Genomic DNA, 20,399 nt, shown 5'->3' on the forward strand with positions numbered 1-20,399 from the left:
TTTGACATGATTTTTCCTAATAGAGAATAATGTTGGAAATAAAACATTGCTCTCAGTTGTTTATACATGATAAAGTGTAGAAGTAGAGAGGGGAAAATATATGTATTTATTAAATATCGCGAGTAATATCGATATCACGGTATACAGTCATGTTATCGTGTATGGCATATTTTTCTAATATTGTGCAGCCCTAATCTGAAGTGATATTTGAAATCTGAACCAGGCATCTGAGGGAAGGCTAATGTAGGAAGCAAATAACCACAAAGATGGAGAAAGCAGATTTGCTAATCAACAAACCAAAGTATTCATGCTCTGAAATCGTCTGCTTTGGACTTGCCTGCTAAGGACTCAGGACACTGAGTACGACTCTGCGTGTGTGTGTGTCTCTCTGTGTGTGTGTGTGTGCGTGTGTGCGTGCGTGCGTGCGTGCATGAATGCACAAGCAAATATAAATTACTACCACATTCAAACCCACACATACTGCACACATACTGGTGTATACAGTGTATACAGTAAGGTATTGCCCTGGCAAAAAGGTCCGGATTCATCCTTCATTGTTTTATCTGATGTTATTTAATCCAAATTGCTCACATATTGCTTCTCTGCTCTGTGCATTGTGTGTGCAGCACAAAACAACCTTGTGTGCTCTCGCTAGCAAGGCCCTGGCCCTTAAAATGGAAACCCACTAAATGAATTGGACGGGGCCATATGCTGTTCCAGCCAACCAGCCTGCTGCTCCAGCGGCCCAGAATGCAGACGATAATATGATTTCCTATTGAGCTGAAATAGCGACCTTTCACCGACTAAATCACACAAATGGCCTTTTAATTGTTATTTGACAAAATGTGTGTGAATATATTATGCTCTTCTGGAGGATTAGATGTATCTATGTAGACACATCATTTAAGTCTATATTTAGTTGATTTATTACTATACATTTCTTTTTGTGGTGTATCAAATCAGCCAGACTGTTACATAATGCTATTACGTAAGTTAATAATATTGACCTGTGTAAGTCTGCTAGTTATACTTCTTCATATTAAGTTATTGTTTTATTTTAAATGTTCACCAGGTCTATGTGGAATTGCGGTTCAGTTAAATTTATGATTAGGAGTTGGTATCATTACATTAGTCATAGCAGAATATGTGGACCTGATCTAATAAGGTGAATAATTTATGAATATTTTGAAATCTGAGAGGGGGTGAGAGAGAGAGCAAGAGAGAGAGAGAGAGAGAGAGAGAGAGAGAGAGAGAGAGAGAGAGAGAGACACACAAACAGTACCAGTAGTTGCCATGGCGACCCTACCTGCAGCAGGATGCAAATTTATTTTTTGCAGTGTACTGTATTAGAGGAATTGGACTACTGAATAATGCTGAGTTAATCTTGCTACATTTTGAAAGTCTTCCAAAAGTTTGTTAACGTTGTATGTTCTTTTGAAGTGTGCTATGCCTGCTTTGACTAAATCGAGCAACCTGCGTTAGTTCTGGCAGACCACATGGGGCACCTAAGTCACGCCCTTCTACTTCCGATACATGGGGCAGGAGCTCGCAAAATTTTGAATGAGAGTCAATGGAGCGAGTCAAGCTAAATCCTCATCCCGTTTGGCATGTGCTCCGGATTTCACATATGATGACAGTGAATTTGAAAGGTTTGGATTTGCGTCGTAAGACCACTCATTTTCGGCACGCAAGAAACGTTATTTTAGCTTTTGTGCAAAACTGTGTTGGAGACTACACTTGCGCCTCGCATATCTGACGTGAACCGAGGCACAGCCAACCCTACCGCTGCATGGTGGCTTAAGTGGCTGCACGTCGGACATGCGACGTCTGTAGTGTAGTCCAAATAATTACATATTTTTGCACACTCACAACTCAAAAATCGCTTGCCAAGTGAAGTCATCAAGCACACCATTGGTTGTTATTAATTCTGAGGCACAGCATATGTGTGATCGACGGGGAAATGCGAGGTGGGTCGGAAAATAGCTTTGATCAGTCCATTACAGCCCAGTCAAAAGTTTCTCCGTTGCCAGCCCCAGAAGCCGCCCGGAAGGGGTGGAGACTTAGGTGCCCCATAGTCAACGTACCCTTTTGCCTATTGGCTGACGCTGCAGACCCAACCTATACAGCTCTCCATGAATCAGCTGTGCTTTGGTTAATCATGTGCTGATTGCTAATCAGGCGCAATTGGATGCTGACCTTTGGTGCACTTTATTTAAACTAACGAAATCGTTTTCCTGTCATTGCTTTGTTTGATTTGCTCCCACCACCTCCCCTGCTCCACCTGACTAATCATTGCCAAACAATGTCATACTGTTGTCATTGTTGCTTGCTCTGTTCTAGGGGGTATGTATGTTGCCTTTCCAGCTAAATGGATGGCACTCCACCTGAGGATGCTGCTGTTTCTTGTATTGGCTTCCTTGGAGCTCATGGAGAAGCAGGGGAACTTCCTCCGAACAGAGCCATACCGCCAAACAGAAATGTCTGCATTCAGAAATAAAGCCTCTGAAATGCATCTCTGTTTCCCGTCTCATTTTTGACGAGACTTGATCTGACAGAAATGCAGTTACCATGGTGACCCTACCTACAGCAGATTCAGAAACTGCTGGATTTCGGTATGAAGTATATACTGTAGCTGCAGGGAAGCCGACAGGGCGGATAAAGGGGTCAATTGTCGCAGGCCCAGGGAGAGGGTGGCCCAGAATTGGGTTCTCATTATATTGTTTCAATTGGGTTGGGGGCCCCTTTCAGACGACTTTGTCCTGGGCCAATGCAAAGCTGTCACTGGTGCGTCCACACACATCACTACTTGGTACTCTTTACATTAGTTTCTGCACATGTCTGCACACTAACAGTATGCAGCATCTCCCAATATGGGAGCTGGTGGCAGTACCATTGTATTGCAGTCCCATATAGTATTTCACTGGTCATAGTTTTTGTATGCGTCTGCAGACTAGCAGTGTTTGTAATGGCGTCATTACCTGTAGCGGTCCCAGGATGGAGCTGGTGGTGTACATGAAGAAGAGGCGCAGGTAGCTTAGCACGTTAGCCACTGCGAACAGACCCTCCGCCACCAGGATGGGGTGGAACGCATCCCAGTTCTTCCTCTCCGTATCCGCCCGGTCTTTAAACTGACGCAAACCAGAGGAAAACAGCATATGCAGTGAGGAGAAACCACAGACACATTGACAGACAGGCAGACAGCCAGACATACATGCATAGACAGACAGACAGACAAATATAAATAGACAGATGGACACATGGTTTAACAGACAAGAGAGAGAGACATAGAAAGATAGATCAAATAGTTGAAATGTACTGAAAGCTGTATTTGCTTGTGAAGTTGGCTTGATTATGTCCTCTTTTGAAAGTCGCTTTGGTTATAAAGCGTCTGCCAAATGCAATGTAATGTAATGTAATGAAAGCTGTAGGCTATGCGCTAATTGTGCACATTGTACTATACAGAATGTTCAGAATGTACGATTGTTTTGTATCCATCCAAGATCCATATTTAATTCAGAGTGTTAGCTGAAGCCGTTTCTGCCCTCACCTCTCCATTCTCAATTTTTCTGCGTCTCTCACTCTCTCTCTCCCTGGCTACACTGTCAAGACTCCAAACACATGCCTACATCCACTTCCTCACTGTGAGACACCCACGGAAAGACTTTTCGCAACCTACACATCATGTAAATAACTGAAGAAAAATTTGGCAGTCCAGTTTCAAATGGATTTTTCAGAGTATTCTGTTTAAAATAAGTTCTGGAATGGCCCTACCATGGCTGATATGGTAGGGCACACGTTTACCACTCGGCTGACCCGGGTTCGATTCCCGGTCTGTGTCCTTTGTCGGTCCTTCCCCATCTCTCTCTCCCAGCTCACTTCCTGTCTCTCCTTCACTATCCTGTCTCACAAAAAACAATAAAGGCTGAAAACCCCCCCAAAAAATACTTAAAAAAATTAAATTAAAAAAATAAATTCTGGAATATTCCGTCTACATGCGTGGAAGCGCATTGTGCAACCGGAATACCCCCGAAATTCGTAAACATTCAGAATGAGGGGAGAGTTAACAGGACTTGTGCAAACAAACCAAATGCTGTCACTATTTTGTTTAGAATCTGAACGTTCTCTGCATGTATGCACTCATTGTACTGTTGTGTTACAGCATAGTGTGGTTGGTTCAGGGCTCCTGTGGGTGACAGCTACTGTATGGATTCTGTCTGATGGATGGCCCTGAGCATCAGGATCTGTTTATGCCCCTGTGCACTGTGTTTTGAAGGACGGAGCTGATAGTTTGCTAACTATAGCAAACAGATTGATGAATGGCCATAGATCCACATATACTAAAGCACTCATGTGGAAAGCATTACTGTCTGTGTCTGTGATGGCCTGAGGGCAAAAGTCTGTGTGTAAATCCAGAGAGATAGAGAGAGAGAGAGATTGAGGGAATGGAGAGTGAAAGAGAAGTAAAAAAAATAGGGCCATAGTAAAGATAAAGTGTGTACACATTATGAATGTATACTGTATGGATACAGTAAAATGTCTGGCATTGGTAATGACATTCAGGACTTTTGAACGTGTGTGTGTGTGTGTGTGTGTGTATTGCCCATACAGTGTGTGTGTGTGTGTGTGTGTGTGTGTGTGTGTGTGTGTGTGTGTGTGTGTGTGTGTGTGTGTGTGTGTGTGTGTGTGTGTGTGTGTGTGTGTGTGTGTGTGTGTGTGTGTGTGTGTGTGTGTGTGCGCGCGCGCGTGTGCATGCTCACCTTACTATATGCCACCACTTTGAGGGCGAAGGTTGCCAGGTAGAGGGAGTTCATGACGAAGCTCAGCTGGTTCCGTGATTCTTCCAGGAAGTCCTCCAAGCCCTGGTACCATAGACGCTTAATATCCGACCACACCATGCCTACACATGGAGAAATTTTACAGTCAGTGACACCCTGCGGAGATCTCAGGATACACACGCACACATGCATGCATGCATGCATGCACGTGCCACATGTGCACACGCACACACACAGGCACGCACACACACACGCACGCACGCACGCACACACACACACACACACACACACACACATTCTCAGAAGATCCCTCATTCCAAGAATGCTTCTAACAATGACTTCCAGATTCCACATCTTTCATTTTGACTAACCCCCCCTTTGGCCTTCCTTTGGACTAAAAAATGGTCCAAACACTGGATTGGGATAACGACGACTCAAAATCACTCTAGGGCTTTTTGGATTTATGTCTAGTGGAGCTGCGCAAAAACACGTGTGCTCATCTCAGACACTCTTCAAACACCAGACTGTCCAATACGATCATCTTAGTAATGCCTATTTGGGATGCTGCCACCACCAACCAAACAAAAACGCCCCTCCATTTCATATTCATTCTGTTTACGTGGGCCTTCAGACCAGACTGGGAGCAGAACAGAGCCAGGGCCCATGCTTGCACTAATAGATTGGATGAAAATAAACAGACACAGACAAACTTCTGCTCGCCTCCTGCTTGTTCACAGAAGGACGATACGTCTTTTTGGCCATCGTCACCCAGCCAGCATTAGCGTGATCTTGTAAACATTAGGCAGGGTGTCTGGACGGGGCCTAATGAGGTGTGAAGGGAGAGCATATGCCACGCAGACGGACGCCCTACCGAGCCCAACGCACGCCACGGTCATACGCACGGCCGGCCACGCTGATCCTGCTTTCACCCCTCTTGACACGGTCTGGTGATGGAGCAAGGGGCCACTCCCTCGAAGGTCTGTTCATGGTGGTCATGGAGGATGCTAGTGAAACGGTGAGTGTTTTAAAGCTACGTCATCGTCAGCCCCACATGATATCACAGCCTCTCCCTCTGGACAAACACAGGACTCGCTCTGGATAGACACAACAGCAGCAGTCAGGGCACTGGGGAATGTGCCACAAAATGCTTCTTGACCATATTTAATCCATTATAATCCCTGCCATAAATTTCTGGTTGCTTCAAATTCAAATTCAAGATTCTCATTGTTTCAAATATACATGTAAATGTAGGCCTTATATCTGTTGGGTAGTAGACGACAAGACAACAATTTCTGTCTTCGACAAAAAGCAACATCACCAAATCTACAGTCCGAGAGCACTTTCACAATGAAATATTCACAATTGGAAAATAGTAATAAACAAAATGATTAATACAGAACAAGAGAGAAAATGAAACCAAGAAGTGTAATAAAACATTTCTTATTGTTCTGCTTGAACTGTTTTAACGGCTTGTTTATATTTTTCATGTTTCCCCACTTCTTTTTTCTTTTTTTCAGTTTTTAATGAGAGAGACGTTAAAAGCAGACATGTCTGATTTAGTCATTATGTCAGGCATCTGGCATAAGAAGGAGGAGGAATGAAGATGAGAAAGAGGAGTAGGAGGGGGTGTGCAGAGAGGGGAGAGGAGAACGAGGAGGAGGAGAGTGAAGAGGAGGAGGAGGAGGAGAGAGGTTGAAAGAAGACGAGCAGAAGGAGGTTAAGGAAGAGAAGGAGGGTGGGGAAGAGGAATAGGGGAAGAAGAGGAGTAGTAGGAGGAGAAAAGTGAATCTCAAATGAGTTAGAGAGAGAGAGAGAGAGAGAGAGAGAGAGAGAGAGAGAGAGAGAGAGAGAGAGAGAGAAATAATTCAGCAAGCCCTGTATTTACTGTGCTTCCAAGCTAAATCAATAAAAGTACTGTCTTGTCATTTCAATTTGGTAAGAAAAAAATACAGATTACATTCACCCAGTTCCAGTTGCCCCAATACTACCTTTAAGTCAAATAAAAAAATGCACTTAAATGGCTTATATCGCAGTTTGGAAAAGAGCTCTTCAAATAGAACAGCAGGCCAGCCAGGCAGCACCATGGCAACGACACGGCCAGGACGTGATGGGGAGACAAGAGGAGACGAGAAGACGAGGAGACGCTTTCTGTCTGTGTCTGGCTACTGGCTCTCGGTCCAGCTTTCTCACCAGGGAATAAACAGCTGCCACTGTGGCTCTGGTCTGCTCTGCTCTGCTCTGCTCTGCTCTGCTCGGCTGGCATATGCCCTGTCCTCTTAGAGAGAGAAATGCCAGGTGCCGACTGAAGAAGCCACTCAGAGTGCTTTCAAAGAAAGCTGCCAGGGCCAGCTGCTAAATCCCTCTGAGTCTACTGCAACACTTCAAGACCAAATATCAAAAAAGCTTCTCGACATCAACAAATGTTTTATTTTAAGACCTAAAATGCATTTGAGTCACTACAGTACGTCTTTGTGTTCAGGGGTCCGTTTCTCAAAAGCGTAGTTGTTAGCCAGTTACACGTAACGACTTGGGTAGTTGCCAATGGCAAATTGCATTGCAAACGACAAAGTAGCTAATATAGTATGGCTTCCAGAAACGCACCTCAGGTTTGAGGTGCTAACTGCTAACTATGTGGCGAGATGACCATATGATGACAGTCTGTGCAGGTTTTCCACCGAGGCTGACTAAGATTATTGGGTAATCCTGAGGAAAGAGAGAGAGAAGTCTGTGGAGAAAATAGAAGAGGATCTTCTGCTCCCCTCTAGTGGGCCTTTGGGCCCTTTCGCCCGAAAAAACCTCATAAAACAGCATTTGCAGGCCCATTCATGCAATGCATTAAAGGCTGCACTCACAAAGGAGAGCTTTGTTTCCGATCCCTCTTTCCCCTGGATTGCATGTTCAAAGCAACTTTTTAATGAAAACATTACATGCAATTAACTTAAATTACAAAGTTGGTTTACCTTCCTTCGGCTACCTAATTACTACTGTGCCGAAGAATGTAATAAGTGAAAAAAAATACTCTGACACAGGAACAGATTGTACAGCATCCAGAATAACAACCTCACCACCGCTTGAACCCTTAGCCTCCGTGACGAGGACACAAGTGCCTCATCAAATAGTGGAAAAAAATAAACGAGTGAGACAAACAATTGGTGAAGAACAAAAGAGGATAGCGAAGGCCACTGCGAAAATATGCCAATAGCTGTTGTTGACGGTAGTCTGCTTCTCCATCAGTCTATAAACCCAATCTTCTGGATCAGTTCAGTAGAGTGGACACGAGACAATAGTGTGCATCCACCAGCCAGATATGAATTAACCTCAGATGTTCCAACAGTGTGTGTGTGTGTGTGTGTGTGTGTGTGTGTGTGTGTGTGTGTGTGTGTGTGTGTGTGTGTGTGTGTGTGTGTGTGTGTGTGTGTGTGTGTGTGTGTGTGTGTGTGTGTGTGTGTGTGTGTGTGTGTGTGCGTGTCTAAGTGTGTGTGTGCGTGTGTGTGTGTGTGTGTGTGTGTGTGTGTTTGTGAGTGCGTGCGTGCGTACGTGTGTGCGTGCGTACGTGCGTGCGTGCGTGCGTGCGTGCGAACGTGTGAGCGTGTGAGCTCATCCTTATCCAGCAAGTGCTCTTTCTATTACACTGTAATGTGTGTTGTTGACAAAGGAGTTACCTTATTTTCCAGGACCTTTGATGAGGACACACTAAAGTCTGGTACACTAAAATTAAAGATCGAACATTCTCAGATGGGTGAACGAGAGGGAGGAAAAAATAACGGCAACCAACAGGGTACTCACTCATTTATTGCACTACAGTGTTTTTTGTTGTTATTGTTGTTTACAAAGGTGTTACCTACTTTCCTGGAGCTTTGATAATAAAGACACTACGCTGTGGCAAAATTAAAGACAGACAATACCCAGCAAAAAACACAGAGGGAGGAAAGATTCACGAGCTCTCATAGCAGCCAACGCAAGAGTACCCCGCCGTCCGCTCGTCATTTTTATTATATTTATTTTTATGAGCAAATGCCTGGCAATGAGAGGACGCAGCATGGGGAGATATCAGTGTTATTGCCGCGCCGTGCATAATTGTCTCCCGATGACACAAATGCTCAGTTAGCGAGCCATTTCCCCTTCAGACCCTCTCTCTGCTGGTGCGGTATTTCTGTCAATTGTATCATCCACCCCCCCCCCCACCTTTGGGGAAAAACAACATGCTGCGCAGGTTTTAGACTGGAGGGCAAAACTGAACTGTTTCTCTCTAATGAGGCAAAACACATTGAGAGGCAAGTGGTGTGGAATTCATTTGCATCCATTCGTTTCTTTATATGGGTCTGAGGTATTAACTAGGATATTTTCCATTTACCATTGGAGTGTATTTTTTTATTGCATAGGTCATTTTTGTTGCAGATTTCTTGGCACTTCTTTAAAAAAAACCTAACGATGAAATGACGCAAACACTGAAATGAGATGATGGGCTGTAGAGATGCTACATAATCTTTCCACAGTGAATGTACCACCAATTTATAAAGTAATATATATGTATTTGTTGCGGTTTCTTTGTATACGTATGTATCTTTGACTTGAATTTAACAACTCAAGCCAGGAAACTGAATAGACCCCCCAGACAGAGCAGACACACCAGTCAACCATGAAATACTGATGATGTATAAAAGTGGCCTTACAGTAGGTTTCAGAAACAAAGTAATAACTTACTTCTAAGTGGCTGTCAGGTAGCCGCAAACACAGTGTTCTTCAAAGCATCCCTTCAGGCCCACAGTATCAAAACCAAAAAACCCTTTCTGAAGTCAGCTTTCATTTGAAGTCATTTAACCCACAATGCAAAGGATGAGCAGGACATCAAAAATTCAACCACAAAACAAAGCTGAACCTGATTTGCCCACAACTGGCCCACAATCTCTAGGGTGACACCTACAGCACACCTCTCAAAAAAGTCCAGCTACCTTACACTCTATTCCAGGTCAAAATGTTCTTTGAGCATGGACTTCAATACTACAGTTGGAGAAGGAGAACGCCTCTTAAACCCCAAGCCAATACACATTCTCAAACGTTTTAGTAGCAGTTAGTTAAACACAACACAACACAAACCCCAACCTTTTTCTTTGACCAATCCACATTCTTTTTAGAACTGTACTTGGTCAACAGTGTGAGGCCTATAATCACAAAGCCATCATACCAATACCATTCAACCCCTAGAAAAAGCAGGTAGTAGTCACAGTCTCAAATTCTCTTCTTTCATGTCAACTCACCCACGATCCAGAGTATGAGTAGGTAGTCGATCATCTCCAGCTCGGGGCCCATGGTGTTCTTCGTGTCCTCGTTGTACACTAGCGAGTAGAGGTTGAGGAGCAGCAGGAATGTGAAGTACGACGCGCTGTGGATGATGAACTTGACGAAGGGCGTGTGAATGACCTGATGAGGAGAAATAAACAGACAACGATCACCCCACTTGCAATTTCTCTATTACTATTTTAAAGTCATATAAAAGAAAAATATACTTTTAAAATGCACATAAATGGCTGGTGTACCTGGCCGATGCGCGAGCGGGGCCCAAACAGGTAGCAGATTGACAGCAGGGGCCACAGAAGCGCCACGCTCAGCACCAACGCCATCTTCAGACACGTGTGCTTGCGGCGGTAGCTCGCCATCTCACCAAACCACACGGTGTTGAGGAACTGCTGGCAGTTGGACTGGGCCACGAACTGGGCGAGGAGGAGGAAGAGGAAGAGGAAGAGGAGGAAGAGGAAGAAGAGAATCATATAGACACTTCATGATATGAACTGGAGAAGAAGGAAGAGGTAGAGGAAGAGGGAGGGAGCAACGGATCATATTGCCACATGATATAGAAAGCCTGATATCCCAAACACATGCTGAAACTTTAGCTGGCCATGGAGTGCATCACAAACTGGACAAAAAGGGGGGCATAGGCATAAAGATATGGACACAAGTCATAGAAAGACTAAAGGACGGACAGAATCTAGACAAAATAACATAATACAAGCAGTTCTGGAAATGTTTTGTATCCAGGAACTGCTAGCAGTTGGACTGGGCCATGAACTGGACAAGGAACAGGTGGAGGAGGAAGAGGTAAAGAAAGAGGAAGAGGAAGTGGAAGAAGACAATCATATAGAGTCTATAGACATGTCATGATATGACAAGGGAGAGTTAGTGGAAGAGGAAGAGGAAGAGGAAGAGGAGAATTACTGTATATAGACACATCATGACATGAACTGGAAAATATGTTAGAAGAAGAGGAAGAGGAAGCAGAGGATCATATTGCCACATGATATAGAGAGCCTGATATCAAAAACGCATGCCGAAACTTTAGCTGGCCATTTCACCGAACCCTACGGTTGCACCACGAACTGGAGGAAAAGGGGAACATGGGCATTAATACATGGACACAAGTCATAGACATACTGAAACTAGACAAAATAACATAATACAGAAAGTTCTGGAAATGTTTTGTATCCAAGAACTGCTGGCAGTTGGACTACACCAAAAACTGGAGGAGGATGACAAAGAAGAGGTGGAGGAGAATGAGGAGGATGGGAATCATTGGGATACATGATATGGACATAGTATGTAGAAAGACTGATATTCAAAAGAACTTTTGAACTTTAAGCTGACCATCTTGCCAAACCACACTGTGGACTGTGCCACGAACTGGATGAGGATGAGAAAGACAGGCATAAAGTTTTTAGGGGAAGTGTGCTCAATTCCAGATAGCTTAACATAAAATCTTTAGGCGCATGAAACTAAGCTAGTACACTGAGTGAAGAAAAGCTGCATTCTTGACTACAAATCTTATCGTGATTTATTGGGATATCATCATAAAAAGACAGACTTTTCGGCCTTAACTATCTTTAGCAAGGGCAAAATGTCTGCCTGGCTGTCATTCGATCCCAATAAATGACGATAAGATTTGTATTCGAGACGGTGGCTTTTCTCCACCAAAGATAGGCATAAAAACATGGGCATAAGGCACAAAGTAGACAGACTGAAGGATGGAAGGACACCAAGCAAAATAAAACTCCAGGCAATTGGACAGAGCTGCAAAACAGAGGAGAAGGAGGAGAAGGAGGAGGAGGAGGAGAAGGAGAAGGAGGACGAGGAGTAGGACAAGGACGAGGAGGAAGATGATGAGAAGGAGGGAGAAACATATTAGCATGAAGATGTGGAAACAAGGCATAGAAACTCTTACATTCAAAATACATGCAAGCAGGCTAACACCTTCTTTCCAATTGTTTGGTTGGTAGGCGACAGGCGGAAACATAGAGTAGATCAGCAAGGGAGTCAAAGCAGGTGGAAATGCTGGGTTATGCTGAACTTGAAGGGTGGACAGACAGGGAGCAAAAGTAGGGCGCAGGCCTGTTTTGTAATTCTGAGCTGCATCAATTCCACAAAGAGTGCCAGAGTGCCTCTCCCGGAGAATGTAAGACAATTTCAGAGCAATACTCGTCACATTATGGGTTTATTACAATTCTATCATTTCTTGAGACCTGAGTCATCTGTCCTGTTGTTGAGGAATGTTTTTTTTCGCCATCTCACAATATCTTGGTCTTTCAAATATTCTGGACACCTCATCTGTAGTGTACCTCTGCCTCAATGATGTTTCATGCCTTTAGTGACAATGCATCTTCCTTTAAAGGTGTAATTTAGTAAGCAAATTAACTTGAATGGATGATTATCCAAAACCTTATTTGTTTGTCTGCATCCACCTGCAGTGGACTGCTGTGTGATCCAATGGAGCCTAAACACTCATTACCCAATACTTAGTACTACATTTACTGTAAGTAGAGAACAGCACTGGAAATTTTCTTTACAAACCTCCCATTTTCCCAAAGCAATATTGCAGGATAGTTGAACAAACAATGAAAACAATTGATGCGATCGTTACATACTTCTCCCGACTTGCCCTGGTCATATTTCCAAAGTCCCTGAGCGAACCAAGCCAATTATCAGGTATTGCAGTCCTTGGAGTAAAAACAGCCACTTTCAACACAAATGCGTTGGACCATGTAATGAAAACGCACATATGACAGAGTGCTAACAGGTAATTTTCCAAACCAGGGGACACACTTGAGTAAGTCCGAACCTTGGAGAAAATTCAAAGCAGTTGGCTAACCAGCAGTTGCATACTGTAGGGCGCATAAGGGAAAGCTCAAAAGGACACACACACACACACACACGCACGCTCGCACGCACGCACGGACGCACGGACGCATGGACACACACACACACACACACACACACACACACACACACACACACACACACACACACACACACACACACACACACACACACACACACACACACACACACACACACACACACACACACACACACAAAGCAATAAACACTGACACACATATGGTAAAGATGGGTAGGTGCAAACAGAGACAGCTGTTCCAAGCTCACAAAACTCAATTGACAGCCCTTATTGCAGACTACCCATACGTGTACTGTATGTTTTTTTTCCTCCTCTGTCCTACTTTATGTCTGCATGTGCTCCCTCACACAGGGACAGTCGACAAGGACAAGCAATCATATGCACTGCAGTTACTGTCTTCGCCAGGGCTTAAATCTTCAGCCAAAATGGCTAGTAGTTAATCTTACAAACCAAACACACATCCACAAATGGGTGTCAAAAACATTTGTATTATTGCATTTGGTCGGTTGCCTGGTGCTAATGTAGAGCCTTGTATACTATAGAACTAGAATACTAGACTCTGCTATACCCACCTCCTTCTGGTTGTACTTGATGGCCAGTTTGAGTCGGCTGAGGTTCATGCGTTCCTCCAGGAGTCCCCTCTTGTCCACGGGGTCCTCGCTGGACGTGTGGTTCAGGATGACCTCCAGCTCCCGAGAATTCCTGGCCTGGGCCAGCAGGTCCTTAGCGAACATCTTGCACTTCTGGGCCAGCTCATCATAGTCGTTCCTAATACAGGAGAGAAGAGGAGAGTCAGCACAGCCATGTCCATCCTTGTCAATCGGTAATATTGATGATACATTGATTGATAAAACATTGATCATCTTGGTTGTATGTTTTGTCTGGGAATCACATTGTGTGTTTGTGTGTGTTTGTGTGTGTGTGTGTGTGTGTGTGTGTGTGTGTGTGTGTGTGTGTGTGTGTGTGTGTGTGTGTGTGTGAGTGTGTGTGTGTGTGTGTGTGTGTGTGTGTGTGTGTGTGTGTGTGTGCGCGCGCGCGCGCGTGTATGAGTGTGTGCGTGTAGCCGAAGGAGCAACAGAGATATTGTGTGTCTGTGTGTGTGCATGTATGAGTGTGTGCGTGTAGCCAAAGAGGCAACAGAGATATTGTGTGCCTGTAAGTGTGTGTGTGTGTTTGTATTTGTGTGTGTGGGTCTTTCTGTGTGTATGTGTCATTGTATGTGAGTGTGGGGGAGTTAGTTAGTGAGCATAAAAGGGTGTCTTTTTCTGCCATTACTGTAACATTCTCATCCTGCACTGGTAGAAGCTCGAATATAATGAACGGCCCCAGAGGCATGAACACAGTACGCCTCAGTCAACCAAGTCTCTCTGTTCTTCTGTCAATCTCTGTCACTATCTCCCCTTTCTCCCTTTATCTCTCTTCCTATCTCTCTCTCTCTCTCTCTCTCTCTCTCTCTCTCTCTCTCTCTCTCTCTCTCTCTCTCTCTCTCTTTCTCTTTCTCTCTGCCTGCATCTGTCTCTCCATCTCTCTTCTCTCTATTTCACTACTCCCCATCCCAGGCTCCATTAGAGTGCCCTGCTCTGTGGCACCCCTGTGGGTATAAGCTGTATGCGGATGTCTGGGGCTCTGGTGCCCAGTGCAGGCAAGGGGGGCGGGGGGAGTGGGGGGGGGGGGCTGTGATGTGTAACAGGGTTAGTACATCATAAAGTTGTCAGTGTCAGTGTGTGCTACTGCTGTGTGTTGCAGTTGAAGCTGTGTGTTGAACACACTTTCTCTTCTTTCAGTTCAGGGCCATACCAGGGGTGGCTTCTATCTTGACAGTAATCATGAATATGGGTGAAGGCTTGTGAGCCAGTGCTTAGAGTGCCATAGTGCAATAAAATAAAACAATAAATACGAGTCCCTTTCAATGTGTGTGTGTGTGTGTGTGTGTGTGTGTGTGTGTGTGTGTGTGTGTGTGTGTGTGTGTGTGTGTGTGTGTGTGTGTGTGTGTGTGTGTGTGTGTGTGTGTGTGTGTGTGTGCGCGTGCGTGCGTGCATGCATGCATGCGTGTGTTCAAGTTCAAGTAATTTTATTTGTCACATACATGGTATTGTAGTGAAATGATGATAATGCGTGCTGCACACCCGTATCGCCGTACCTGTATGTGCTTCCATGTGTGTGTTTGTGCGCCCATGTACTGTACGTATGTGCGCCCATGTGCGTGTGTGTGTGTGCATGTGACCATCACCTGAACTCCACTTCCACCAGGCTGAGCTCCCTCAGGTCAGCGCTGAGCTCGAAGGCCCGCAGGATGGGGTCCTCCTCGGTCAGCATGATCAGAGATGGGCTAGACAGGCACCGGTAGATGTCCAGACGGAACCTGCAGGGGGAGTGAGCGGCAGGGGACAGACGATAATGTTTAGAGGCTAGTGTGTGTTTGCATGAACATGATCACAATGACAGACAGGTTGGCCAGGCACTGGTAGTTTGTAGATGTCCAGACGGAACCTGCAGAGCAGACAGAGTGTAGGGGAATGAGAGGAGAGTAGTCGATTTGCGCTGTTTTGAGTCGAGTTGAGTTACGCCGAGTTTGTTCATTTCAAACATAGACAATTCACAGAGGACACAGTGCACACATACTGTACTGCAGATGTCTTGTGTAAGGTTAGCACAGCATTTACTGATTTTACTTGCATTGTTTTCACAGACTTGCATCCAAATAAATTGCTGTAATATCGCTGAAATATCAGCCAGTGCCGTTACGTGATACATCTTCTTGATATACATGTATCTGTTATGGGTACATCTCTCGAAGAGGAGGAACATAAGATGTCATTACAGTGGAAAAGGTGCATCTCTTATACAGTATGTCATTGCTTAGTTATAGACTGAAGCAGGTAAGAACAAGATTTGATGATCGGCATGATATGCTGAAATGCAGTAGAAATAGGTGAACAGATGGATTTGGTTTGAATTGTTGGATTGTTTGGATTTGGTTTGAATTGATGTGAACAGCTGTGACTAAAGGACACGTGGAATCATGGATTCATTCAACCTCGTACTCATAACAACAGCAAAATGGAAAAAAGTTTAACAATAATATTATGACATCTGTGCTCTAGGACAGTGGTTTTCAACCTTTTTTTTGAGCCAAGCCAAGCCTCTTTCAATTAATAAATTCCAAGGTACACCACCAATTGAAAATGTAAACTGAAAATATGAAAATATTGCCGATATTAACAAAGTACAGTCATTCTATATTAATTCTCAACAGCACAGCAGATGATCTCTCACTAGTGTACCCCGGCACAATGATTGAAAACACTGTTCTAGGAATCATGTTTTTGTGCAGACGTGGATATTGTGGAACCCCAGAAAATGTGGATACTTACCAGCCTGTTACAAATGAATAAAAGATCCAGCAGTCATCAAGCATTTACCTGTTAGATACAGTACTATGTCTCTGATATGTAAGTAACCCTGACATACTGTACATGTGATTGTGGGCATTTGTGAGTGAGTGTGCAATGTTAACATGTGTGTACATTGTGCACTTTTATGAAAAGGTATGTGCAATATTCACATCATACTGTATATGTTCTCTTCTCATGTTTATTTGAGAACATATGTGTGCAATACGTGTGCTTGTGTTAAGGCATGTTTAATGTCCAGAGGTGTACTTGTGTGTATTTGTGAAAATGTGTTTGCAATTTGTGTGCGTTCATATGTATTCTGGTGTGCAGCTGTGCACTTCTGTGTCAAACATGTTTCCTGGTGTGTGTTTGAGAGCATATGTGTGCAACATTCATCGCGTTCTTGCTTGCAAGCTCAATGTCCACTGCTTGTGTGACTTTGTGAACATGTGTATGTAAAGTGAATGTGGCTAATTGTGTGAATTTGGGGACATGTGTCTTCATACTTTTACAAATCTGGGCATGTGTATCTGTGAACATGTAAAGTACGTGTTTGTCTTTATTTGAATGTGTGTGTGTGTGTACTGTCACACCGTATGTGTTCTGATGCATGTCTGTGTGCAACAAGATGAATCAGCCTTCACCTGGAATGGCGCAGGCTGTCCTTCTTGTTCTTGGCGTTGCAGAGCGTGCATTCGCAGCCCACGGCGTGTGGGCGTGGCAGAGAGATGTCCTGCTTCAGCAGCATGGTCAGGATCTCGTAGTTGTTCCTGTGGGCGGCTAGGATCACCGGAGCCACGTCCATGGTGGTGGAGTACTCGGGGTTCTGAATCCGCTGCATCAGTTTCTGCCATTGACAATATACACAGTAGATACAATCAAAGTTACTGGTTTCTGCAGCTACGGTATTTACGTTAGCAGATAGTTATCACAGACGGTACAGGAGTCACATCCATGGTTATTCAGTACTCTGGGTTCTGAATCCACTGCATCAGTTTCTGCCATTGACAATATACACAGCATGGAACCAAGGTAATCCTGCACAGTTGAACTCATGACCTTACAGTCACAAGTAGAGTCAGTCTGGCATGGGAGGCACAGATACGGTAGCACTGAACTAAAGGTGTAGGTCAATTGCTCAGTGCTATTAACACATCTATATAAGGCTTTGGGAGGGAGGTTCACTAGGCTAATGTTTCACCCCTGAACTCTACTGATTGGCATCCCTTATACTGTAGAATCAAAGTTACAGTATTGGTTTTGGAGATAAATAGGCATCATCCACCTGATGCATCTACAAATTACATGCATGGTCAATCAGGTTGACCACACAGATCCATATTAGTGGGTAGCGGCTACTCCGGGTTCTGTATTTGCTGCATCAGCTTCTGCAGGCAATCAGAGAGTATAGAAAAACATCCACCTGATGCTTGTGCAAATTAAGTGCATGGCCAATGATCTTGACCATATCCATGCAAGTGGAGTATTTTCTGGATGGTTCTGGATGAAATGCGTCAGTTTCTGCATATAAGACAAGAAAGCTCCCACACACTGTTCACATTTGCTGTGCTTACTTGCAATGTTTGGGTCTATTGAACTTCTTCAGGCAGTGCAATGGGTTGGCATATACCATATGCAATCAATGTCATTTTTTTCTGCCGTGCAGACACAGTGAGTGAGTTCTATGATAAAAGCCATCTGATGCGCCTGGCAATTACAGAACATGTGCTTGCAGTTAACACAGTTACTGTTACACAGACAGCAAGGGAGCTACATGCATGTGGGTGTAGTACTCTGGATTCTAGATGCGCTGCATCAATTTCTGAAATAGACACACTATCATAATCATATGGCAAAAAGACAGTCATTGGTTTCTGTCATTCTGGCATCACTTCCGAAGACCAATAGTCTATAAAATGGTGGTGGAGTATTCTGGCTTCTGGAAGTGATGCACCAGTCTCTGCCAACGGCATAAACCACATCCATTGTTTTGGACCACAGTTATTGTATAAAACCACTGTCATTGGTTCCTGCAGATAAACAGAGGTCAACATGTCTGCATTACATCAGACAGACCGTCACACCAACAAACATACGGTCTTACAGAGTCAATTCATGCAAGTAAATTACATGCATGGTCAAGCCTTTTCAACCAACCCCAAAGAGGTGGTTACTGTAACACACAAGAGCTACATCGATGCTGTTGGAATATTCTGGGTACTGGATGCGCTGCAACTGTTTCCGCCATAGATACTAAATATAACCACAGTCATTGATTTCCGCAGACAGAGAACATGGGGTTTATATAAAAAGCATCCATTTGATCTGTCTGGGCATTGAATGCACTGTCAATAATCTTAAATACATGCATTTAGTACAAAAAGCTTGTCTGAGGACAATAATTATTGGTTATAATTATTAAATATTGTTGGTGTCTATCAGAGCAGGTGGAGGCGATCAGACAAAATCTTAATCTTTAATCTCATCTACGTCATCAAAGTTTGAGTACTTCATCTACAGTAGTACTATGGCTTTGATGCAGCACCATAACTAAATTTGAAGTGAATACATAATGGGTCAGTAAGTTTGCACCTGCCGTGTACAGTACCTTATATAACCACCAATTCATATAACCCCCAAAGCATCTCTTCTCTCACTGCGCTGCCACAATAATTTGTATGGTTAAATTCATAGTATACTGTAGAGTGCTAAACTCACTTTTCAAAACCAGAAAATATTTGGTTGTCTCTAATGGCAGTTCATTTTCAAAATAAACCTTGACATATCTAGTGCATTTCAAATGTTAAGCATCTACCGTAACATAATCAAGGACTCCTTTCAACCATGTCAGTACATGTTCAAATGTCTGCCTCCTGTCAAGGTTTTGGGAGATGGTTTTCTTCCCTTTAGCCATATCCTCACAACACAGCATAGCTCGCCCATCACAAATAGATGAGGGAATGAGTCCTATGCCACCACAGGCCAACGTCTTGTGCGAGGACAGGGTGCTGGAGCAACATAATAAATCCATATGTACGTAGTAAAGCCAATGCAAAGTCAAACACACATGTTCAGATGAGATTATCACCAAAGTCAACAAAAACAAACATAACTTGTTACTTAGTAGTACAAGTGAACCAATGTGTCCCTCACAGTCCCCAGAACAACATGGAATTAGGTGCCTTGCTCAAGGGCACAGGAGTGGAGCCATGGCCTATTGGTCATTTGAGTTGGACATGAACTTCAAATCCTCTGATCTGCAAATCAACTCCCTAACCATTAGGCCAAGGCTGCCTCCAGCAGAGGTGTCAAAAGTAAAAGTAGAAGTAAATTCATGGTTCAGGTACAACACCAGCACATGATATTACAAAGCTGTCACAACAGTTATTCCACTGTACTTATTGAGCAGGGCTTGACATTAACTGTGTCACCCACCGGCCAATGTGGCTAGTGATTTTCCCAAGTCAGTAGCCATTCAGCCTTTTTACTAGCCATAAATTTGATATTGTTTTTTGTTTTCTTTATTGTGATGGTGTACATCTACCCTCAGAGGATGAGGTGTTAAAGCAAAATGGGTGTATAGCTTTCATCATGGAAGTATATTAAGTAAATATAAACTGGGTTACTGAGCTTTTTCTTGTTCTTCGATACAAACAATTGATACACACGGGGCAAACAGCATGGCATAGGGTATGATACATACTGTCAGAGCCAGCCAAATTGGCTAGTGACACTGAAAGTATTACTAGCCACAGACAAGTTTTACCAGCATTTGGCCGGTTGGCAGGTGCCAGTGTCAAGCCCTGTTATTAAGGTATATAGACTGAGTTGTTACTGAACAGCACTGAAAACCTAAAAAGAAGTCCACATTTGATCCAACCAGTGCAGAATCAGTTGATCTTTACTCTTTACAGGTACAGGTACAGTGTTCTAATAGTTACTCAGTCTTCTTATTTTACTTTTGACAACTCTGGCTTCCAGTAGTTTCTCTAATATTTCTCTACTCTACAACTGATTATCATCATCTGTAATGAGAGTCAGTCA

At 43.8% G+C, this 20,399-nt stretch overlaps 1 protein-coding gene across 1 annotated transcript in view; it reads right to left on the reverse strand.

The window, feature by feature from the left end:
* Positions 1–20,399, reverse strand: part of trpc1 (transient receptor potential cation channel, subfamily C, member 1) — a 39,170-nt gene that overhangs the window by 13,955 nt on the left and 4,816 nt on the right. The window contains exons 4-10 of the mRNA XM_063206824.1: positions 17,000–17,202; positions 15,191–15,322; positions 13,533–13,728; positions 10,313–10,486; positions 10,034–10,196; positions 4,758–4,897; positions 2,979–3,128 (exon numbers count right to left, since the gene is read on the reverse strand). Of these exons, the coding sequence (XP_063062894.1) occupies positions 2,979–3,128; positions 4,758–4,897; positions 10,034–10,196; positions 10,313–10,486; positions 13,533–13,728; positions 15,191–15,322; positions 17,000–17,202 (1,158 nt within the window). The remainder of the gene's footprint in view (positions 1–2,978; positions 3,129–4,757; positions 4,898–10,033; positions 10,197–10,312; positions 10,487–13,532; positions 13,729–15,190; positions 15,323–16,999; positions 17,203–20,399) is intronic.

Source organism: Engraulis encrasicolus, chromosome 9, assembly GCF_034702125.1.
Source record: "Engraulis encrasicolus isolate BLACKSEA-1 chromosome 9, IST_EnEncr_1.0, whole genome shotgun sequence".
NCBI lineage: Eukaryota > Metazoa > Chordata > Actinopteri > Clupeiformes > Engraulidae > Engraulis > Engraulis encrasicolus.